This window comes from Equus caballus, chromosome 11 (assembly GCF_041296265.1).
Source record: "Equus caballus isolate H_3958 breed thoroughbred chromosome 11, TB-T2T, whole genome shotgun sequence".
In the NCBI taxonomy this organism is placed as follows: Eukaryota; Metazoa; Chordata; class Mammalia; order Perissodactyla; family Equidae; genus Equus; species Equus caballus.
Window position 1 is genome coordinate 60,871,123 of NC_091694.1, and position 22,569 is coordinate 60,893,691.

At 54.8% G+C, this 22,569-nt stretch overlaps 1 protein-coding gene across 14 annotated transcripts in view; it reads right to left on the reverse strand.

Moving 5' to 3' along the window:
* Window positions 1–22,569, reverse strand: part of MPRIP (myosin phosphatase Rho interacting protein) — a 145,014-nt gene that overhangs the window by 16,919 nt on the left and 105,526 nt on the right. For 10 of the 14 annotated variants that reach the window (XM_070228359.1, XM_070228366.1, XM_070228368.1 and 7 more), the window contains 7 exons: window positions 22,437–22,526; window positions 18,231–18,340; window positions 14,277–14,841; window positions 12,218–12,334; window positions 5,778–9,653; window positions 1,957–2,104; window positions 1,065–1,182 (listed from right to left, as the gene is read on the reverse strand). In XM_070228359.1, the coding sequence (XP_070084460.1) occupies window positions 1,065–1,182; window positions 1,957–2,104; window positions 5,778–9,653; window positions 12,218–12,334; window positions 14,277–14,841; window positions 18,231–18,340; window positions 22,437–22,526 (5,024 nt within the window). The remainder of the gene's footprint in view (window positions 1–1,064; window positions 1,183–1,956; window positions 2,105–5,777; window positions 9,654–12,217; window positions 12,335–14,276; window positions 14,842–18,230; window positions 18,341–22,436; window positions 22,527–22,569) is intronic. The other 4 variants (XM_023653688.2, XM_070228370.1, XM_070228369.1 and 1 more) reach the window with 1 other exon arrangement.

A 22,569-nucleotide genomic window follows, 5' to 3' on the forward strand; every position in this document is an offset into this window, starting at 1 on the left:
CAGGCTTAAAGACATCTATTCTGTGTCCTTCCCCAGTCCTCTTCCAAGTAGTTTAATAGCCCCACAGACAAAATGGCTCTTATGACATCAGAAGAGAACTCAGTCACTCGTGCCAAAGCAACACCCTGTTTCTGAGATTAGTCAGACTGACGACTTGTTTTCAGCACTAACTTTTGAGGCGATCTGTGTCTGATAACCCAGTGCCAAACTCTGTCCACGTCAGAAAATCAAACCCTGATGACATCGTTCTTGGTCACCCCGGACTCCTTGAGAAGGGCTGTTTCTCCTACTGGTGGAACCAAGGACGAGGGGCCTCAGGGCGAGCCGTCTGGGCCTCACGCACCTGTCACCCCCCTTGCTGAGGTGAGTGCGACTGCACGGAATGGGAGCCCTGGAGAGGCAGGGACCCTGATTCCAGACCGGTGCAAAGACCCCCAGGAAAGGTTAGCTCTGCATGGCTCCCATGGCAGCCAACTCAAGGGCTCCCAGTGGAGTTAGTCCTATGAGGGAAACTCAAGAGCGGCTGTGCTGCTGTCTGCTCTTCACTCTCTCGCCTAGGAAAAGGGAATTGGCACACATGCTTTTCCACAAACACAGGGATTATGGCTGCTCTGCCACGCACAGCCATGGAGCATCAGGCACCAGGCACTAGACCAGGTCCCCTCCTCATGCGAGCTACTGAGGCAGCAGCAGCTGACAGAGAGAACGGACTCCAGGGGCTGGCCTCTGAGTCAGCCCTGAAGATCGGCTAGTACTTGTAACATTTCCTTTGCTGCATCTTATCCTTCAGATTTTAGTGATTAGTTTCTGTTTATTTGTTTAAGTGACAGGAAGCCCACCTGGGCCATGAGAGCCACTGGCTCGCTGACCCTTGGACGGTGCTCAGCTCCTCAGGAAAGGATCTGAGCTGCCCTCAGCGCCATGGGCCTCCGCTACCACCACCCTCAGGACCTGCATCTTCATGGCTCTTGCAAGGTATCACTCGCCACCTGAAGGGCCTCCCACCAGCCCCTCCCCCCAGCCCCTCCCCCAGGGCTGCCTCCTTGGGCTTGAGGCTGACTCACAGGTACTGCCGTCGCAAGGCCTCAATGTCTGAGTTGACGCTGCTGATCTGGGACCGTTGGCTCTTCTCCAACTCACGCTCCATCTCCTCCCGGTGGGCGTTCTTCATGGCTTCAATGGCTGCAGGCAAGGACATGCCCATGAGCGCCAAGACGCTTGGGGTGGGGCCCGGCAAGGTCGACAGAAGGGTGTGATGTCTACCCTCTGTTAATGCTAAATCCATCAGTACTCAAGCTGGCCTCTCTCAAACCAAGTCTCTGAGGTAGACGCAGTCTGACAGAATTCCCAGGGAACTGCCCCCCAACAAAAGGGATACGGGTGCATTTTTTTGATGTTAGAAGAAAACCAAACTAATTAAATAAATGTCAATGTTAAATTCAAGCATGAGTTTACATAACAAACAAGCTTTTAGGCTGGTACATTTTCTCGATACTTATAAACCACTATAAAGTATAACTACATCAAGGGGGGGCACCACAGAGCTGAAAGCATTGTGCTTGCTCAGGGGAGAGCACTCCGGCGCTGTGACAAAGCCTTTCCGCCAGGTGGAAGCTACAGAATCTCTGTGCATGTTACAGGGCATGCCAGGCAGAGATGGTCTTACACTGACACGTGTGTGTTGGACAAATGCCACTGATCAGACTGATGAGGCTGGGGACAGCCCCATGTGTAGCTGGGTGCGCTGGCTCTAGGCTTGCAAGCTCTCAAAGGTCTCCTAAAACCAGCCTTTTCCTTGGAGAGAATTGTCAAAGAAGAAATCTCTTGGATAACGAAGCTTAAATCTCAGCGTGAGGCAGTGTGAAGGCCGCTCATGGCTCTCAGCTGTGCATTCAGCTTAGAAGTCTGCTACCTTTCCTGCCTTGGAGTTAAACCGGCCACTAGGCGCACCCCCACCTGAGATGGTGGCCGCAGTCTCCTCGGCTAGGAGGCGGTCCTTCTCCTCCCTCAGTTTCTCTAGTTCCCGCTGGTGCTGCCTCTGCAGGTCTTCAATCTTCTTCTGGTGCGTTTCTTCCATTGCTGCAAACCCTCGCTCGCACGTGGCCTGCAAGATATGACGGACTTTATTGATTTTTTTTCTTTAAGTTGTGTGTCTTGTTTAAGAAATAAACCAGCAGCCCTGCTCTTCCAGGCTCCCTGGTATGGAGAGCATGCTCCCTGAAGCTGAGCACTGAGCCAGGGAGGCCACCTCATGGCTGTCTGCAGACTCTCACTGGTGCACTGGGCGTTTTTATGCTTTAGAAAAGGGTGTTTACATCTATAAATTCTTATTTCTGTGATTGTTCTGAATCCCATTTCTCCATGGAAAGAGTTGGTTGTGAGGTTGCAGTGGAATTTAAAGTAGCCAACCCCGGGCCTTTACAGCATTACTGCCAGGTAGGACTGATTAGAGGAAGGGAGGGAACGTGCAAAGCCTCACTGCATCTGGTCTGAGTCACACAGGGAGCAGCTCTCAGTGCCAGTCACCACCGGGTGCTTCATGAACAGTCGTGAACAGGGGTGAGTCTTTGTCAGATGGAGGGAGCCAAGGCCATCCTGCAAATGATGTGTAACCCGTGAGAACCGGGTCTGGAGGTGCACGGAGCCAGGGGGCCCTGCCACTAACCAGCCACCCTCCCCTGGTCATTTAACCTGTCAGGTGTCCACTGAGGGAATCAGTTTAGGGTGTATGATCTCCTCCTTTCCAGCCTACGTCTTCCTTCCGTTTTCTTGAAGGAGTACAAAGAGGGGCATTAATTAATTAGGGACTGCACTAACTGTCCCGAGACACAAAACAGAGGAACTGCTCTCCAACCTCGTCTGTGCCTCGTTACAACCTGGGTTGGTTTACTGCCTGAACATGAGTGTGGGGAAAGGACACAGGCAGGCCCTGAGAAGGGCTCAAAGCATCCTACACAGCCACACTGGGAAGGCTTAGCAGAGTCACTCTTATCAACAGGGCAGGTGAGTGTGTCACACAGCTGTGAGGGTGCTGTGTGCAGCCCTTTCGTGTATGGAAGCACACTTTCTGTCTAAATCCTTTGCACAATCTGTTTCAGATTAGGGATCAGGCCTTTCAGTGATTTTTAAAAACTGGAAGAATGTGGTCATGTTACATTCCAAATGCAAGCATGCAGGGGCCACCCACTCCCAACCCTATACTGTTTGGTCAGTCTTCCTGCACACGGATTCAAGAAATCAAATTATCAGGCTTGGGTGTCTTTGTTTGTGCCCCACAGTAACTAAGGCCTTTCTGAGATCCTCCATTCAGTATTTTCAAACTCAGGGTCACAGTCTGGACTATACTGCAACAGATCTACTCTACAGGGCAAATGGTCTTAACTACTGTCCACCAGTCTCTGGGCAGTCCTCCCCCCGGCGGCTCCCAGCTGGAAGCCGGCAGCCTCCCCTCACCACCCTCCTTCCACAGGACAGCTGGAGGAAGCCCAGAGCATGGCCCCAGCCCTGGGCCCGCCCAAGGCCCTCGCCTTCCCTCCCGCAGGCTTTGGCTCACACGTGGCTTCTCAGTTAACACACAACTAGTAGGTCTCATAAGGGTTAGTTGCATTTGAGTGCTTTAGGTCACTTAAAGGTGAAGGTCAGAAGTCTTTCCACAGAAACACTGAGGTATCTTTAAAGATCAGCTGCTTCCTTGAAGAGCACGTGTGTTAAAAAATGATTAATCTGTAAACAAATTTCAATGTTTAAGCCAATAGTCCCTGGGATCAGTGGAAGTTCCTCAACAACTACTGTGTTAAGCTGTGAGGGAAGGTGTCAGCCTGTGGCTGTCAGAAGAGGAGCTGGCAGGCCAGGACCGCGGTCTCCCTGACCTGGGCACAAACCTTCACAAAGTAATAGCTCTTAGCCAGGCCCCTCACGAGTAGTGTTTGGTTCTAATTTCTGCACGTCTCATGGGGGCAACGAGAACACTGCAGATGGGCTGGATGCTCACAGGCACAGGACTGAAGACGCAGCACGGGACAGCAGCGTCCAAGCCCTGCTGAGAAATGCTACCGGAGGGCCCAACGCAACCCGCATCACCACTGGGGACACTGGGTCCCAGCAAAACCTCTGGCCAGTCTGTCCACACAAAGCAGTTTTCTGCTTTCTGATTCCTTGCTAACTGCTGGCGTGCTGTCTCCAGCTGGGCCTTATCTGTGCCCAGCTGGCTGGCGTGAGGGCTAGACTTGCCTCACTGCGCAGGAGGCTCTGGTGGAGCAGAGAGCAGCAGTTCGCCATGATGGGGAGGGGGCGCCCGGCTCCCCGTGCAGGCGGGGTGTGTGCCCAAACCCTGCCCTCAGAGCCCTGCGGGATGCTGTGGGAAGGTGCTGGGCGCTCTGCGGGAAGGGCGCTCGGGAAGAGCGTTTGTGCAAATTACTTTTAAAGGTGCACCTGCCCGTCGGAATGCTGTGCTCACCTACACTGACTGCCACAGGGGCATCATTTGTGTATTTTTGGAAAACAGCCCTTGAAGCTTTCTCACGACTCATGATTCTCAAAAGATTTTGATTGACTGGGGTAAAGAAAAGTGACAATGGTCTCTCGGCCGCCCAAGTGACCACATGTGCTTGTCTTCAGTCAGTGGGCTGTGTTGTCACGCCGAGGTGAAGAACACACTGCTGATGGACAGCATATTTCTCTTTTTCTCTCAGAGCCAGAGGAATGAGCTGCTGGGGAACAGAACCATGGAGGTCATGCTGAATAGCAGTGTTAGCACAGTGTTTGGCAGGAGCAGCAAAGCAGCTGTCTGCAGCCCAGGAGCCAGCTGTGTGCAGGCTCAGGGAGGCGCCACCTCCCCAGAGGCCTGACTGGGCTGGAGGGCTCGCGAGGAGCCTGGGCGTTCACTGGTGCGGCTCCCAGGGATAGCGAGCAGCTCGTGAGGGCGACGCCGAAAAGCTGAGGGGAAGTTCTGGGCAGCTTCGTGTGCGCACACAAGCTTCTCTACTTACAAAGAAGGTGGGTGAGAACCTGGACGGCCCCATATAGCCCAGCGCCCCAAGGGACCTGGGAATGTCACCTCTGCATGCGACAGCCTGAGTCTTCTGCCTAGTGAGGCAGTGTGTGAAATGGAGTTGGGGTGACGGATACTGAGGAAAGACCATTTCTCAGAGCTTGTGGGGAAGGAATACTAGCAGCTGAACGCCATGCATGGTGGAAAGGCCTTCTTACATTGAGCACCCATTAAATGACACTTGCCCACAGAGTTGGGACAGGAGAGTGACTCTTGACATCATCTTGTAAATAGTCCTGTCTTTTGGGAACCCCAGCTCTGCTCTCTCAGGTATAGATGGAAGGAGACGACCCTCTGGGGGAGCCTCTGGCTGGTCTCTCCTGGGCTCTTCCCTTCAGGTTTGGGTCTGCATGGGCCTGGAGGTGCAGAGTTCTGTGGGGGTGTGAGGCTGGGAGGGGGAGAGTGGAGACTTCCCCTCCTGGGGGGACACGGAGAGGCTGCCTGCTTCAGGGAGGGCAATGGGGAGACTACATTCCCTCTCTCGCCAGTGATCCTGTGCTCCTTCTGCTAGTCGTCTTTCCAGGTGGGGGATACTGAACAGGAGGCTAGACCCTTGCCCAGGCCCTGCCCTGAGACTGCACCACAGCCAGCGAGGATCAAGGGAGGAGCAGAGCAAAGAACCATCTCCCAGCTCCGCCCCAAGAGCCCGATGGCCAGACACTGCCCCCCAAAAAGCAGGAAAATGCCTGCCCCTCGACTGCTCTGCAAAGGAACGATGCTTTGAAACCTTCAGGTTCTCAAAGTCTTTCTGGTACTTCTCCCGCAGTGTGGCCGTGCTGCCCTCCAGGTCCTTGTGCTCTAGCTCCTCCCGCATGACATCCATCTGGGCCTCCAGCTCCTGGATGCGCTCTCTCAGCCCTGTCATGGCGTCGGCCTCCCCCGCGGCCACCTGCAGAGCACCCCTGGGCTGGTCAGTCGTCCAGCTGGAGGCGGGGTGCTGGTGGGGGCTGCTCGGGGGGCTGGGGGCCGGCAGGGCTTCCGAGTGCTGCCTCTGGCAGTGGCAGAGGGCCTCCTGCAGGCACTGCAGGCTCTGTGAGTAGTGCTCCTGTAAGGTCCTCAGCTCTTCCTCGTGGATTGTCTGCAGCTCTTTGATCTTGAGCTGGAACTTGTCCTCCAGGGTTTGCATCTGTTCCACGTGGTGTCTCTCCATGTCCTGCCTGTCTCTGACCGAGGCATCCAGCTGGCTCAGGACTCTGCTGTGCTCGGCCTGCAGCGTGTTCTCCGCTCTGTTCAACTGCTCCACCACACACCTGATCTCCTCCTCGTACCTCCCTTGCAGGGCAAACATGTTCTCGCTGTGTTTGCTTTCTACTTCTTCCAGACACCTCTGCTGACGGTCCAGCTGCATGACCTTGGCCTTGAGCTCTGTGTTTTCCCTTTCAATGATGGCAATCACTTCCAGGTACTCGCTCTTCTGCTTCCGCAGCAGTTCCTTGTACTGCTCCCTCAGGGTCCCAGCAGCTTGCTCATGTTCCTGGCAGGAGGCCACCCTATTCTGCCGGGACTCCTCGTAGCACTGGCGCTCCTTTTCATACTCCAGCCGGATTTTGCAGGCTGCATAACACACCTGAGCCTGAATAATTGCATCTTGAACTAGTAACGAAGAATACTGACCAAGGCCTCCCAAACAAGTGTTATAGGAGAGATTCTGGGACGCCTGGAGAAGCTTCTGGCAATCTCTTACCGACTCCACAGGGGGAAGTGAGGTTAAAGCGGCAGATATCTCCCCTAAGAGGCTGGCCTTATCTTTCAGCTGCAGGGCAAGTTCTTCCTGAATAGCAACAAGGGCCCCAGAGCTCTGGTCCAACAAGTGAAAGGGCTCCTGGGCGCCAGCTGTGTTCCGATGACTCAGCATCTCCCCTAAGGGGCACAAGTCCCAGGATGCCTGTGCACCATCTTCAATGCCTGCTGGGAGCTCGAGGGCCTCCGAGACCTGCTGCATCACTCTCTCAAAGTCAGGGGTATGGTAGGCCCCTAGGATTTCCCTCAGCACACACTTGTGCTGCTGCAGGGCCGTCTGGGTTCCCCGGAGGGTCTCCTGGACGCTCTGCAACCTTCGCTGGAACGACTCCCTCACAGACTGCACGGCAAAACTGAGCTCTGCCCTGACCCAAGTGGCGTCTGCGAGGGCGGGGACCAGGGCCTGTGGGATACTCCGCTGCCCACCTCCTGAGGCACCGGCTGGCTCTCCTCCCAGGGTCCCCAGGTGCTTACTCAGGGACTCAACCTGGCTCCAGAACTCGCCATCTACCAGCACCTTCTTAGCCCAGGTGTCTGCTGGGGCCCCAGGACAGATGGCAGCACTCTCAGACTCCAGTGGCAACTTTCCTGACTGAGCAATCTCGTGGAGAACGCGCGAGATATCTGACGTTGTGTTTTTTAGAGAGTCTGCTATTTGATTGATCAGTGAGGCTTCCAGAGCTATTTGATCAGAAAGGAGCTTCAGCTGCTCCTCCTCGGTCAGTTCAGGCTGGTGTGGTGGCTGCTGCGAAGTCGCTTTCCCTTCCTCCAAGAAACTTTCTTCCTCTAGCTGAGCAAGGGCCCCGCCATCTGTAGGAGCTGGCCAGTGCCGCAGGACCTGGATGGCTCCGACCAGTGCGCTCTCCACGCTAGCCAGGGGGCTCGCTCCTGCATCCTGTGCTTCCTCCTGGTTGGCCCCTGGCAGAGATCGGAGCTGTTCTCGGCAGTTTTCTAAGCAAGCCAGGGCCTGACTGTTTTTCACCTGGAAGTCGCCGAGCTCCCCGACGTGATCTTCAACTATCTTCACCCTCGCTTGTCTTTCCTGTTCCAGCTGGGAGGCCAGCGCTCCGACCTGGAGCAGGCTGGCACGGAGCTGCTCGCGCAGCCGTGCCTCAGTGCTGGCCCATTGCTGGTGCAACGCAAGCAGGGCCTCCTGGCTCTGGCCCTGCTGGCTCTCCAGCTTCACTGTCACATCTTTGAGTTTCTCCTCCGTGATATAGAGCTTGGTCTCCAGGGAGTGTATTATGGAGAGGTAGGTGTCGGAGTCGCTGGTCGCAGGGAGTGAGCTGGGGGTGGCCTCTGAGGACATGCTTTCCTCTGAGGGCGACCGGTCCTGGCTGGTGTCGGACGACGTGCTGCTGGCCCACGTCTTCTCAGACCCGTCAGGGTGGGTGTATTTTTGGCACTGGATCGTGGAGAACCGAATTCTTTGCCTTTTAACACCAGGCACTCCCTGGTCGGGTTTTGCTGTGCTATGCAGGTGCCCCTCCCTGTCAGGCGCTTCGGACTTCGGGGGTACCACACCGTCTTCTCTCCTGGGGCTGCTGTCACCACGTTCCTCTCCCAGGGCAGCCCCCAGGTCCTCATCCTCGATCACCGAGTGGGGTAAGCCTGGAGGCGTGCCTGGGGATTGGAGCTGTGGGCCTGAGGGTGCCACGCCATCCTCCTCTGCTTCTCCCAGGAAGCTCTGAGGCTCCTGTGCATCCTCTGAAGCCTCCTTTGCAAATTTCCTTAAAATCTCTTCCTTTGCCTGGAGCTTCATTTCTGTTTCCTCTAAGCTACTCCCTAAGGCAACCATTTTAACCAAAGCCTCATTGAGGTCCTGGTCTTTCTTTTCCAGAACTTTCTCATGCACTTCCTTGATGTGCTTCAGCTCTTCCTCCTTGTCCTTCAGCAGCGTGTGCACACTCTGGAGCTGGCTGGCCACCCTCCTGTAGGAGTGCTCCAGGCTCTGGTAGTCTGCCTCTCTTCCCCTCAGCTTCTCCTGAAGCTTGGCAATGTCCCCGTCAGACAGGGCCACGCGATCCATCAGCTCCTGGAACCGCTGCCTAATCAGGTCCCGCTCGTCCCTGAGGCTCTGGACGTGTTCAGCCAGCTTCTGGATGCTGGCCTCTTTCATCTCCAGCTGCTCCTCTAGCTGATGCACTACCTCGCTGCCCTCGAACTTGGCGCTTAGCTTCTCCTTCTGGAGCACCTCCATCTGCTGCTCGTGGTCCTGGAGCTGGTCCTCATAGGCGCTAGCCTTGTCCTCCACCTCCTTCAGGTTTTGCAGCAACACCTGCTTCTCCTTCTCGCAGCTCTCGAGCAGCAGCTCATAGTTCCTCTGCAGCTTCTCCTCCATCAGTCTCTGGGCCTGCTCACTCGCGCTGAGCTGCTGGCTGAGGTCAGCAATGCGCTCCTGTAGCCTCTGCACCTCCTTCTGCCGGTCCCTCTGCAGTGCCTGCTGCATCTCCAGGTCCCGCAGCTCCTGAGTCTTCTCCAGCAGCAGAGCCTCAGCGCTCTTGAGCTTCTGCTCGCTGGCCTGCAGCTGACCGCTTAGCGCAGCCTCACTGTGCTGCCACTCCTCCAGCTGCTCGCGGACCTTGTCCTTCTCCAGCCTCAGGTCACCCTTGAGCTTGGCCAGCGCCTGCTCCTTGATGGTGAGCTCGGCAGCGGCATTGCTGAGCCTCGCCTGGAGGCTCCGTATCTCGGCCTCGTGGTGCCGGATCGCATCCTTGGCTTCCCCATAGCTACGCTTCAGGGACTGGATCTGCTGCGTGATCAGCTCCTGGCGCTGGCACTGGGCCTCCAGCTCACTTTGGAGATCTTGGTTGACTCTATGGAGCCTCTGCCAGGCACCGGATGGGGAAGTGGCCACTTCAGTCTTAAAAAAACCGATTAAACACTGGTTAGTAGCACTCGGGCCTCCCAGTTCTGAGTGTCACACCTCTGGCCAGGGTCAACCACAGAAAAGATCCTTGGTGAGCTTTTGCCTTTTATCCTTTGCACAATTTTTTTTCATTAAAAAGAAAATCCAACAAGTCATCTGAATTTTTTTGGTAAGTAGTTGCTTGTAGGTAAACAGAAAACACAGACAATAACATCGAAACAGCTCTAACTGAATAGCTTCTAGGAGAAATAAACCAAACGAAACTGAGTAATGGAACACACTGATAAGCAAAACGAAGGCTGAAGGACAAGGAACGCCAGGAAGGAGGACAGGGGAGGAGCAGAGCATTGGTATCTGCTTGTTTGTTTTGGAAAACACAAGGTACATGGCTCTAGACAAACCCTAAAAAAGCGCAGACCCAGGGTGCAGGTGATGACGTCACTTCCTTCTAGGACAGGGAGAGAAGGAAGGGAGGCAACTACTGGGGATGTCAGCAAGGTGCCATGGAAACATTTTCCTTTGGGAAGTGGCGCCCGTCCTCTACAGTGACAGGAAGAACTAATCTCTACCTGCAAGAAGACAAAACGAGGGGAAAACAGAAACCATGGAGTAAAATATGATAATCAACGAAACAAACAAACCTTTGAGGAATTTAAAATAAGAAAGTGAAGCATGCAAAAAACAAAACAAAACACAAATGAAACAAAACTCCCCAAACTGAAAGGCATGCAGAATAGACAGAACTAATTAATGTAAGGAAAACAAGAACATGAATAAGAGTGAGAAATGCCCAGACTAAGAATTTGGCCTGCCTGTGGCCCCTCTAGGTCTGTTGGTGGGGAAGCCACAGATGTGACACTCAGGTACCTTAAGTTAAAGTTACACTCTACACTTCACATCAAAACCATGCAAGCGCCTCCTCCCAGCACAGTTAGCACAGCACCCACTCCTCCTGACCCTTAACCCCAAAGGCCCCTTGCTCATTCAGACTTTTGATTATTAGTATTTTCGAAGCACAAAAGGAGGTTAAAAGTAACCTATGTTTAGGCCTTGTAGGAAAGTGTTAGGAGACAGCTCTGCCCAGGGCTGACTGACAGGGGCTTCAGTGCAGGCTCATGCAATCATCCAAGCTAGACGTGGAGGCGGATTCTAGGTTAGCAATGTGCAAAATCTGCTGCTAGTATCTTTATGAATCTGTGGAGGATGGGAGCCCCACCAAGGTTTAAAAAGATGCTCCCCAAAGCTGGGGGGGTCTGCATGAATGACCCAGAAAGCCCTAGAGTGAGACGTAGACAAGAGGGATGCCCACCATCACTGGTTCCCGGTGCCCGCATCCAAACTGAGCACAGCAGGAACTATGCTGATAGGGCTAGGGAGGAGGGTCCAGGGCATGCAGGGCACCCAGGGCCTTGGTCAAAGCTGGGGGAAAAGAGAAGGCAGAGGAAACAGACAACAAAAGTGGCATGGAGAGAGGCCGGAGGGGGACTCTGCCGGAGGGCCCACGTGCTGCCTGGGGACAGCTCAGACACAGAAGGCCAGTGCGCTGTGGTCTGAAAATGTTGACACAGCAACTTATCACCGAGACTCTGGGTCACTGAGAGTCAGAAGGGACCTCGGGGACAAAGTCAAGTCTACACAGGCAAGGAGACTGACACTGCAGGGCAGGAGCACCAGCTCTGCCTGTCGGTGGCAAGATCCTGACTCAAATGCCATGTCCTTAGGCTTGGCTGAGAGCTCGAGTTCTCCGTTCCATCATCCCATTTTGCTTTTCCCCAGCAATCACTCATCAGTCACCTCTCCCCACCAGCACATCAGCTTGATGGGGCCACAGTGTGTTATTTTGTACCCCAGAACTAGAACGGGGCCTAGAACACTGCAGGACAGCTGGCTTGTGCTGGCTTGCCCTGTCCTGGTGACTTCCTGGCACTGTGGCAGTGCCCCCTGCTCTCTGTGAGTCCAATGGGTTTGGGCTCTCAGCTCAGCACTGGGTGGCCACGTTTTCCCCCTGAAACTTCAGCCTAGGCACAGAGTAAGAAGCGGGGCCTCTAGGCTAGTGGCAATAGTCCTGGGTTGCCCTGTATGTGTGGCACAGACATGGCCAGGGACAGGGAACCAGGTCCAGCTCTGCCACTAACTTGGTCATAAGGAGGCACTTGGCTGCCTGTTACTCACTTTCTTTACTCTGTAAAATGGGCCTAATACAGCTATTGTGAAAACAATGAGAAATGACATGCAACTATATGGTATTTATAATAAATATATATTGGGTACTTTGACAGCCAAAAGGAAAGATAACCCAAGTTATTTTATTAAAAAACAAAGAACAAACCATTAGACATAGAGGTTTCAGGTAGTCTCCAAAACGTCATACGAGGAGGAAAAATAAACAAGACCCACTGCACGGAGAGCCCAATCCTGTGGCAGGGGAGCCCAGAGGCAGAGCGCTTGGGAGCGGCTGCCTCTGCTCAGCCAGGTTTTGCACATTCCTAGCCTGCCTGGGTCCTTCACACTGAAGCCCTGAGCGCACCCTGAGGGCCGTGGCAGCCCCTCAGCCCTACCTGCAGCACGTAGCCCTCCCGGGCGCTCTGCTCCCGGCCCAGAGCCACCCTCAGTTGGTCTTGCAGGAGCCGGTTCTGCTCCAGAAGGTCCGAGGCCTCCTTCTGGCTCTGCTCCAACTGTTGGCAAAAAGACACACATTTTTAAGCAAAACGATGGTGACAAATAGAAGCAGCAGCACAGCACAGGCCCATGGTGGCACTTCTGTCCCTAGCTAGGCTGGAGCACACATGGGTCCTCTGCTCTCCTTTCACGTACCGTAGCCACCTGCAGTGGATATGCTGAGCTGGTCTTTGTCTGCAGCACCTGGAACTGAAGGTGCCAGCTCAAGCTGTAAATAACACCAGCAGACTTGTCACCCTGGGCACCCACATCATTTTCACACCTGCTAAAGGATCCAACATGCAGACCCCACCAGGAAATGAGGGCTTTGTGCCTGTGTCAGAAGGAAAACCATCCACTGGGTCTCTCTGGTTCCCTCTGTGTGGTCAAACGGGCCAGTGCTGCCCCGAGGCAGGCCTCACTCCAGGCCCTGCTTGGGCTTCCACTGAAACAACTCCGTTTGACCAGCTTTATACGATGAATTTCATATAAAATTCTGTTTGCAAAAACAGTTCCTGAAGGGTTCCACAAGAAGTGGAAAGCGAGTAAGCTACTTCACACCCTTCTTGCTTTTAGTGGCTTTGAATTCAGCCATTCACAAGTCTACCTCTTCCCTAGACATTCCCAGTGTCTACTGGATGCTGGGCTATGTAGGCCACCCCATCCTGCTCTGCCCCAGGAGCTGTGGTGAGCGGGCAGCGGAGTGTGCAGCGGATAGGCAGGGTGCTGCCAGGCTGTGCTGGGAGAGGTACAGAGACTCCTGACTTTCAGACATTGCTGTCCCAACAAGTTTATGGTCCAGTGTGTGGCCTGCTGGCTAGCAGGCTCATTTTGGCAGTTTAGAGCAATGTCAGTTTGAACTGTTATTTTATTGCAACTTGCCTTTATTACTGTATTAACAGATATGGAAAATAGAAAAAATCAAAGAGCTGATGCTAGTGATAAATGTCAGCCTCATGAATTTAACAAAATAGGAAAAAGATGAGAAGTGCAGGCAGGTCAAGGTAGCTGATATTTAACTTGAATTAGCACTTACGCACAAGAACATATGTGAACCATGTTTTGGAGTGCTCCTAAAAGGCCGTTAGAAGACACTGTGCCTCCTTGGCCACGGAACGCCCTGTGCAGACTTATAAATCCACTGTTAAAGTTTCCCAGATTTGATTTCTGGATACATTTTCATGACGAAAAATATTATGTTACGAATGCTGGGACTGGCTTACTCCTCCCTGTGTCTGGGATGCCCTATGTGGTCTGCTCTGGAGACAGCTCCGCAGCCTGTGCTGAACGATGACTTCCACGGCCTCCTTCATCTTGGAGGCGTGGCGGGAATCATCTATCCCCCACCAGTGTCACGCACCCAGGGCCTCCATTTTACATCCTGAACATCTAGAATCCAGCCTCTGCCTCCTGCTAACCTGTCCTACACCCCCATCAGGTCTCATCGACAGGCACCAGGCCACCGTGAAAGCATCGGGACTTGTCTCTGCTTGCAACTTCAGCCTGCTCGAACCAGGCCTGCCTACTGCAGACTGAAACCTAACTCTGCTCATGTCCCTCTCCTCCCTAAAATCTCTCATTCGTGCCTGAAACAGGGTACACAAGGCCCCCACGTGGGCCTGTAACCCTGTCAGCTGTCTCTGGCCACCCCTAGCTCTAAATGGCAGTGCCCCTGCCGCCTGGCGAACTCCTCTGTCCTTCTGGACAGGCCTGCCACCGCATCCCTGCCACTCTGCAGAAGGTGGCCCTCTCCCATCTCTCTTGGCAGCTGCAATGTACTCTGAAGACTCATCTGTCAGAGCATTTGTCTCCCTGAGTGGTCTGCAAGGCCCTGAGGGGAGGGACAGCATCTTGCTCAGTGTTATGTGGCTGAACCACTCAGGCCACGGCCAGGCATAGCAGGTGCTTGGGGAAGGTGGCTGCATGGAACCCGCCCACCTGTCCACCATGGTTGCTTACCTCCTTCTCCAGCAGAGAGGTCAGCTCGTGTGTGGAGAGCCGGTCACTTCCATCGTCAGAAGATGACAGGTGCAGAGGGGCAATGGGCACCTGCTTTTCCTCCCGGAGAGGGGTGGTCTCCACCTGATGCCACCGCTGCTCGATCTCCACGTGGACATTCTGTGTCTTGAGGTCACTGGTTGGGGGCAGCCCCGGGCTCCGGTCGACCTCCATCCGCAGGGCAGCATCATCAGCGCCCGCCCCGTCCACGGTGTCAAGCATCCCGAAGCGCTTGCGGCGTTCTTCCCGCCGCCTGGCACGCTCCCGCTCCAGCTCGCCGGGCTCTGCCTCAGCGCGGGTGTCAGGGGGCCCCACAGCGCTGGCTTTCTCCTGAGCCAGGGCCTGCTGGATGGGGCGGAACTCGGCCCAGTCAAAGGTTTTGGAGCGCCCCTCCCGCCTCCGCTCTCGAGCACGGCTCCTCTTCTGCTCGGGGTCTGGCTCCCCACGCTCTCCCTCCTGCTTCTCGCTTGGCCTTGGGCAGGTCTCATAGGAGGAGCTGCTCCGGTTCTTCTCCTCTGGCAGTGAGCTGGGGGCAGGGGGCAAACAGCCTATCAGGTGAGCTCCTGTGCCAACTGCCCACCCTAGCAGAGCACCCAGCTCCACTGCTTTCACCACATTCTTTTTCTATCTCAGCTACAGCTCTTGTTGGGTAGGGAAGAAAGGATACTCTGCCTTTACTGTCGTCACCTCCTTGGAGAGAACCCAAACCAGGTTCTGAACAGGTACAAGAGAGAAAGAGCCGCAGATGGCCCCAAGGTTTCCAGCAGGATGATACTCAGAAGGTCCCCTAACCAAAGAGCTGCCGGAGAGGAGTGTCAACGATGGCCTGTCCCTGGGATCATGGAGCAGAGGGGGCCCCTGCCCTGCCCAGAGCCATGGCTAAGAGCCTTGCCAGGCTGCACTAGGCATGACCATCATCCACACAAGGTCGTGAAGGGAGCCAACCCTATGTCATGCGTGCACTGGGCAGAGGTGACAGAATGAGACCAGATACTTCTCCTGAAAGGCTCAAGGATTTTTAATAAATAAGTAAAAAACATGGTCAGGTCTGTGTTTTAAGAAAATCACACTGGCGGCTGGCGTGACAGATGGGTCACAGTGACAGGCCCAAGACCACGTGTGTGCAAGTGAAATAGATGATCCAGGTGGCACCCACGAGCCTGCACAGAACTTGGTGACCGACCCTGGAGGTGAGTGAGGAGTGGGTGCTCAAGGGCAGGCCTCCCTGCTCAGCAGTGAGTCCATGCCTTTTCCTAATTCGCCCCAAAGCAAAGATTCCTGAAGAGGACCCAGAACCCAACCTGGTGCTGGTGGGGGTGGGGCATTAGTCATGGCGGTTTGAGGCAGAGGTCTCTGGGCTCCGTGGACAAGCCCCTGAGACCCCCAGCCTGAGCAGAGTGGCCTCTGGTCCTGCCCAAGCCCTCAGAATGGAGTTGGAAGCCACTTGGGGTCACAAGGGCCGGCAGGGGGGCTCCAGGGAGCACTCTGTTTAAACGGGGGCCAAAGAGAAGGGAGCCTGCGAAAGAGGCACTCGAGGAAAAGAGGACAGGGTCACCATCATCCCCTGCAGCCCCCTGTGCCAGTACTAACTAGCAAAACTCAAAGTGCTTCAGAATGGTGAGACCTGCAAGTTTCCAATTTAAGTCCACACGTGCATTTGAATAAGAATTCTCCAGATCTTTCAACACCACTGAACTGAGAACTGGCCCAGGATTACAGCCACAGAAGGTGTTAGACAACACAGAAAGCCAGGACCCGTGGCTCTCTCCAGGAGAGCAAGCCCCTCCTCGAGGCCCCGCGAGCCCCCAGGCAGGAAGCCCCTGTAACCCCGCACTGCAGACGCAAGGGGGCTCCGGTGCGGCTCAACCTGCACCGCTGACATTTGTATCTAATTCCTTCCTGGGACTTGGCCTTGTAGCACTAAAAAGTCTGTATTTGCCACAAACTAAAAGCCCACAGAGAACAAGCACAAAGGCTGAAAATAAACGGGGCAGGCGAGCTTCCTTCTAACTCTGAAATATTCTGAGGTAAATTCTAGTCGAGAGGACCATCAGCCACTCAACCTTCCCACACAAACAGAATGCATGGTCCTGGTGGGCCTGCAGTCCCCGCCCAGAGCCAACACCTGAGGATGGAAGGGAAGTGTGAATGCCGGCCTGGGAGACGCCTCTCATGAGCCACGTGCACACACGCATGTGCTCAAGTACGTCCTTCACACGTGTTCTGAGGCCAAAGCCACAGACCTATCCTGCAACATCCCAAAGCTGACTTCTCTCAGCAGGGATCCTCAATCTGTGCCCAGAGCCAGGCCTGCTGAGCAGCCGGGGCCAATGGCCAGGAGAGGCCTCAAGCCCTCTGGTGCCCACTGCCCATGCCACCTCCGCCTCCTGGAGCACATGCAGCAGCCTTGGCAGAGAAGCCTGAGGTGCCTTTCTTGATTTGCTACGGGGGCATCCTCAAGATGCTCGGAAAGGGTGTCGGGCTTGTAAAGCTCTCTGCTCCTGACTAGGAAAGAGCCAGGGGGCAGCTGCTGAGGCTGGTGCAGGAAACCCCTGGAGGGCGGGAGTGCCCCTTCATCTCTGCACGCAGGAGGAGTGCCACTGACGAACAAGCCAGCTCTCCTGGCAGGATACCCGAGAGCTTGTCCCAGCCACCAACTCCTGGTCTTACTAACTCAGGAACAACCAAATATTTTGTTGGTTTAATAAATGAAGGAGGGGGCTGGCCTGGTGGAGCAGCGGTTAAGTGTGCAGGTCCCGCTTCAGCGTCCCGGGGTTCGCCAGTTGGGATCCTGGGTGCAGACATGGCACCACTTGGCAAGCCATGCTGTGGCAGGCGTCCCACATATAAAGAGGAGGAAGATGGGCACGGATGTGAGCTCAGGGCCAGTCTTCCTCAGCAAAAAGAGGAGGATTGGCGGTAGATGTTAGCTCAGGGCTAATCTTCCTCAAAAAAAAAAATAAATAAATAAAATAAACAAAGGAATGAACAGACAATGCCAATAAATACAGGAAAGAAGGACTAAAGAAAAGAGTTAATTTAGGTTCCCTTCCTGACTTCTTGTTCAAAGAGGTACAACATCACTAGGGAGGAGGTGAGGACTTCACAAAGATTTGGCATGGCCACAGCTGCCCAGACTGCCAAGGGGCACACCAGGGATCCCACCCCAGGCGCGATCTCTAAGGCAAGACACACGCTTCAAGGCTCATTCCAACCACATGACCCACCAAGTGTGAGCAAGAGGCTCTCAGGACGGGCGGGGCTGGGAAGCCTTTAGGCAAAGGTAGCGGATTCTGGCCATCATCACAGAACCAGCCCCACACTCTGGAATCTTTTCCTCTTCCTTTTAAAATGAAAACAGCAGGTTTCTAACCTTCTAGGACAGCGGGAGGAAGGCACACAGCGCATCACAGGTCTACAAATGACGGAGTGTTAACATGGGGGAGACACACTCTTCCAAGTTGGCCTCCAGCACCAAGAGTTTCAAAGAGAGGTGTTCCTGGTTGCACAGACATCCAATAGATGTAGAAATGAGGCAGAAAGACCAAGAAAAAGAAACACTATGGGGGCCTATGGATGCAGCACCCAGGGCTGCCCTCACCCACCCAGAGCAGAGCCACCAGAGAGGCCCATGCCCAGGCCAGAGGGAGACTCTCCATGAAGTTCAGTCCTGGCAGTGGCATAAAGACTACCTGTGGCTGCAGAGGCCAGGCCTAAAGGAGGAAAAGGTAACCTGAGGCAGAAAAAACAGGCAGCCAAAAGGAGACTGAGCGAGGACAGCAGATGGTGGAACAGAGGAGGGAAGAAGGCTGTGCTGGGATGGGTGTGAGCTCTGTCCCAGAAGAACGACAGATCTGTGAAGGAACAAGGTGGCCAGCAGGGAGGCAGCTCCCTCGGCCACCCTGACTGTCTTACCTCGTCACATCCGGGGCGGAGGTCGGGTGGACGTGCTTCATGATGGTCTGGATCCAATTCCGCCGGATTCCAGACGTCATAGCAGAGAGGGTGAACTCGCCCTCCTTTGTCTACACAAAAGACGAGGTGTTACCAGTGACTGTCCCTGCCCCCAAAGGAAATCCCTGAGGGTGGACTGCAGCTAGGTGGCTGTCCTAGGAACACTCTGTGTGCCCCACTCAGGATAAAAAGCAATGGAAAGAGCAAAGTTGTGGATGCTAACTCCTTTCGTGGTGATGGCTAACTCAGGGCTCTCCCTCTCCGTGGGATCCAGGACACATTTAGTGAGCACCTGTGACGTCCCCGCACAGAGGCAACTTGCCCTGCTCTTTAAGGAGCTCACAGATGGCGGGAAGGAGAGCGAGCAACCGACAACAAAGCCAGCGTGTGTGGAGCAGTGGGAAGGGGGGCCCACAGCACAGCTGGGCACAGCTGGGCACAGCTGGGCCTTGCACGGGAAGGAGGGTCGGCAGGTGGATGGGGAAGGAATGCATGTCCCAGGTGGGGCAAGAGTCTGAGCCCAGGCCCAGTGCCACGCAGCCACGCACATCAGGCAAACAGGGTGACAGGGAGAGGAGAGAGACCTGCTGGGCAGCTGGGGCAGTTGTCCAGGTGATTAGAATTAAGGTGGTGGCAGAGGTGACAGAGAAAAGGGAGGTTCCAAGGGGTAAAGGAGGTAGTGTGCACAGTGCATCACTGATAGGATACGAGGAGTGGAGGGAGCACTTTTAGGGCAATCCCTGGACCCCTGACCTGGGTGAACTGCTGGGCCATAGTCACAATGGAGGAGCATGTTTGCGGTGGCTGAGGGAGAGGATTTGCTCTATGTGGAGACAGAGTGCAGACATGACGGGAGGGGAACCAGACAGAGGAGGCGAGAGGGGGCAGCATGGCCGGCAAGTGAAGAGTGGCCTCTGGGACACAGTCCCTGTGTCCCTGGGTGAACCTTCCTGGCGCTGCTCCAGAAGGGGAGGGCCAGCGGTCTGCATGAAGTCCATTTCCCTGCTTCTGCACCCACAGGCTCCTGTCTCACAGGAGCGAGGGTGTCAGTACTGTTCTTTAAGCTGCTCAGGCTACTCGTAAAGGGACCCGTGAGACACATCAGTGAATCAGCTGATAAGAAGATGAAATCACCGCAATGGTCTTGAGATACGCACTGGCACAGCCAGGGACCAAACCCAAGAGACCACACACGTGCCGGCCTGTGGCACTGCAAACCACAGCTTGGACCTGACCTCACACTGCACCTCAGGCCCTCACTGGCACACCCCAGTCGAGAGACAGCCCACAGCCACATCCCAGCTCATCTCTCCTCCGTCGGTTTCCCCTTGGTGTGGGCTGAGGGTGGGAGCATGGCCTCCGGGCTCCCTGCCTTGGCCCTGCCTGTGCTCCCGAGACCTGCTCACGCACACCCTTGGGTCCTCTGCCTTCTCCCACTCCCAAGTGTGGGTGCTTTTGGAATCTGACCTCAGCAATCTCCATTCTCTCCCATGACTTCATCTCTCACCTCATGTGAGCTCTCTTTCCCAACTCTAGGTCCACACTCATGGTTGCCCATTTAATGTTCTTAGAGAGCATCCTCAAACACACCATCGACCAGAATTCCAGAGGCTGCGCTCCTTCTGTGAAGGAGCCTCTGCTGTCTGACTTCCGCACAAGGCTCACCAGGCTGTGAGGCACCAGACCACGTGCCCACCTCCTCCCTCACCTGGCCCGAGCCACGGCATGTGCTTTTCCTCTGCAGCGCCTCTCAGCTGCTCCTTTCTTTCCTTGCCCACTGCCACTGTGCAGCCTGCTTGGCCTCCTGCCTTTTCCTTCACCTCCTTTCTAACGGCCCTGTACATCCTGCTGGATGTGTCTTACTGGTGCACAATCGCCCTGTGTCTTCCCACACATTCCAGTGCTTTCCACACGTTCCAGTGCTTTCCACAACCTCAGGAGAAGAGTGACTCCTGACCTGGCACTCAGGGCTCCCACAGTGCCGCCTCCGCCTGACTTCTGCACCCAGCTCCCTCAGACGTGCCACTAGGTCTGGTGGTTGGGCTGGGCACACCGCACACTCAGCCCTCCAGCCCTGCCTCTCAAGATCCTAAAGCTCCTTGGCTGAGCCCCTCCGACAAGCTGCCCTCTCATGCTGAAAGTGCTCTCTCCTGCCTCAGAGCTCTCGGTCCCTGGGGCTCATGGAAGGCACCAGCACTTGGGCTAGGCTCACTGCACCCACCCCAGGGAAAAGTGACGAGGGCTCAGCCTGCCGGTGTGATCAGCCAGGGAGTGCAGGGGACTCGGACATGCTCTCTCCATGACAAAGAGAGCAGGTGAGTAAACTGGCCCCTGTGTGGTTCAGGCTGTGCCCACCACAGAGAGTGACCTGAGAACAATTCAGTTGTGATCTGCTTAGTGACGGGGGCTCACTGAGTGGTCAGCCATCTCTCACCCCGGGAGGCCCTGCCCAGAGAAACCTGCTCTTGAAGGTGGGGAGGTCGGGGTGGGGACTCTGCATGGGGCCCAGGAAGCTGGAACTCATCACTGTCTCAGTGCTGTCTGAGGAGAGGAGGCTCAGGGTCTAGCTCACTGAGCACATTAATTCCTCCACAGGGATGAGGGCAGAAGAGCACCACAGGCCACCAGGACTCACCACCTCACGCCCCGGCACCAGGCCTCTGGTGCAACCTCTGGCTGTGACCCGGTGCCCCACACAGACGCCCCACGTGGAGGGGATGCCATGACCACAGGCAGGCGGGCTGACAGCTGGATGCCTCCTTACAATGAACTCACTGGCCTTCGGGTCTGAACCTCAGTCTCCTCTAAGTTTGGTTAATACGAGTCAGTCCCAATGTGCCTGATCTACTCTGAGTGCAGGGATAAAATCGATTCTCTGGGCCCGAAGGTCTGAAGATAAGACCTTGTTAAAGGTGACCCTGCTGGAGTTCTAGCCGCTCCCTGTGAGAAACCAAGTCCCAAGGGCCAGCCCCTGTGGTGGCAGCTCCGCCAGGCTATTTGCTACCTCTCGTGCTTTCCTAAGGCTCTTGTGCAGGAATAATCAGCTTTGCCCAAAGAGAGGTCTGGTCTTTGTCCCAGCTCCTGGGAAATAACCTCTGAATCCTTGTTATTCAGAGCGAGGGCTGGCCACGCCAGAAAGACCAGCCATGAAGCGAGAGGGCTAGGGCTTTGGGCCACGAGAAATCCACTGACCTCTGTGGGGAGGGCTGGAGACTGTTCGACCGTGCGGGCAATAGCTCAATGGCAACAGTTAAGAAGCCTCCATACAAACTGTGGACAGCGAGGCCTGGGCAAGCTTCCTGGGTGGAAGCTGTGTGTGTTGCCACACATCAATGCCGAGAGGGTGATGCGTCCCCAAGGACAGGGCAGCTTGGTGTTTAGGGCTTTCCCAGTCCCACTCTCCTTGTGCTTCTTCCTCTGGCTGGTTCTGATCTGCATCCTTCTGCTACAGTAAAACTGTCATTGTGGGCACATTGTGGACTATTCTGGCTAATCCTTGAATCTGAAAGTGGTTCTGAGCACCTCTTGAACGTGCAGCTGGTGCCAGAATGTGGGCAGATGGGGCAGGTTAGTGCCCTAACCTCAAGCCTGGCTGCCTCTAGGTAGCCCTTGAGTCACTGGCTTAGAGGAAATGGCCCATAAGAACCATTTTATTTGTCCAATTAGATTACTTTTTTAAGGGCAGAGGCAATGCCTTGACTGTGTGAGTCCCTCACAAGATTGTGGGGGAAAAAAATACTTGTGAGTAGATGAACGAATGAGTATACAAAAGAATAAGTTACATTTAGGTGATTAACACTTTCATTCTTATTCCCCATGCCCCACATCCTTCCAACTGTCCCAAACTCCAGCATTTAAAAAGAAAGGAAGAAAAAGAAAAGAACCTTCAGTAACAAAAAGCTTCTAAATAGTCTTGAGAAGAAAGTCACTAACGTCTAATTTTTTGTTCAGATCACAAAGTGGGGGTGGGAGTCCAGGTGCTATAGGACAGAGAAAGGGACAGGATAAAGTGCTAACCCTGATGGAAAAGAGCCTGTGCTGACCAAGGCCTGCCCACAAGTGTCCCTGGACCAGGACATCAGGTTCTTGGAGAAATGTCCTGTCTGATCAAGCCGGTATCCCCCACCTCTACACCAAGCCTGTCTCCAAATTCCACCCCAGGCTCACATGTATCTGAAAGCCATAGTTTCTCTGGACTGGATACTCTGTGACATCGTAACACGTAGACAAGTCTATTTCCCCGTCCAAGTCAGCTGCCTATGGAGAGAAATGAGAGGATCTTAAGAGATTTAGAAAGCAA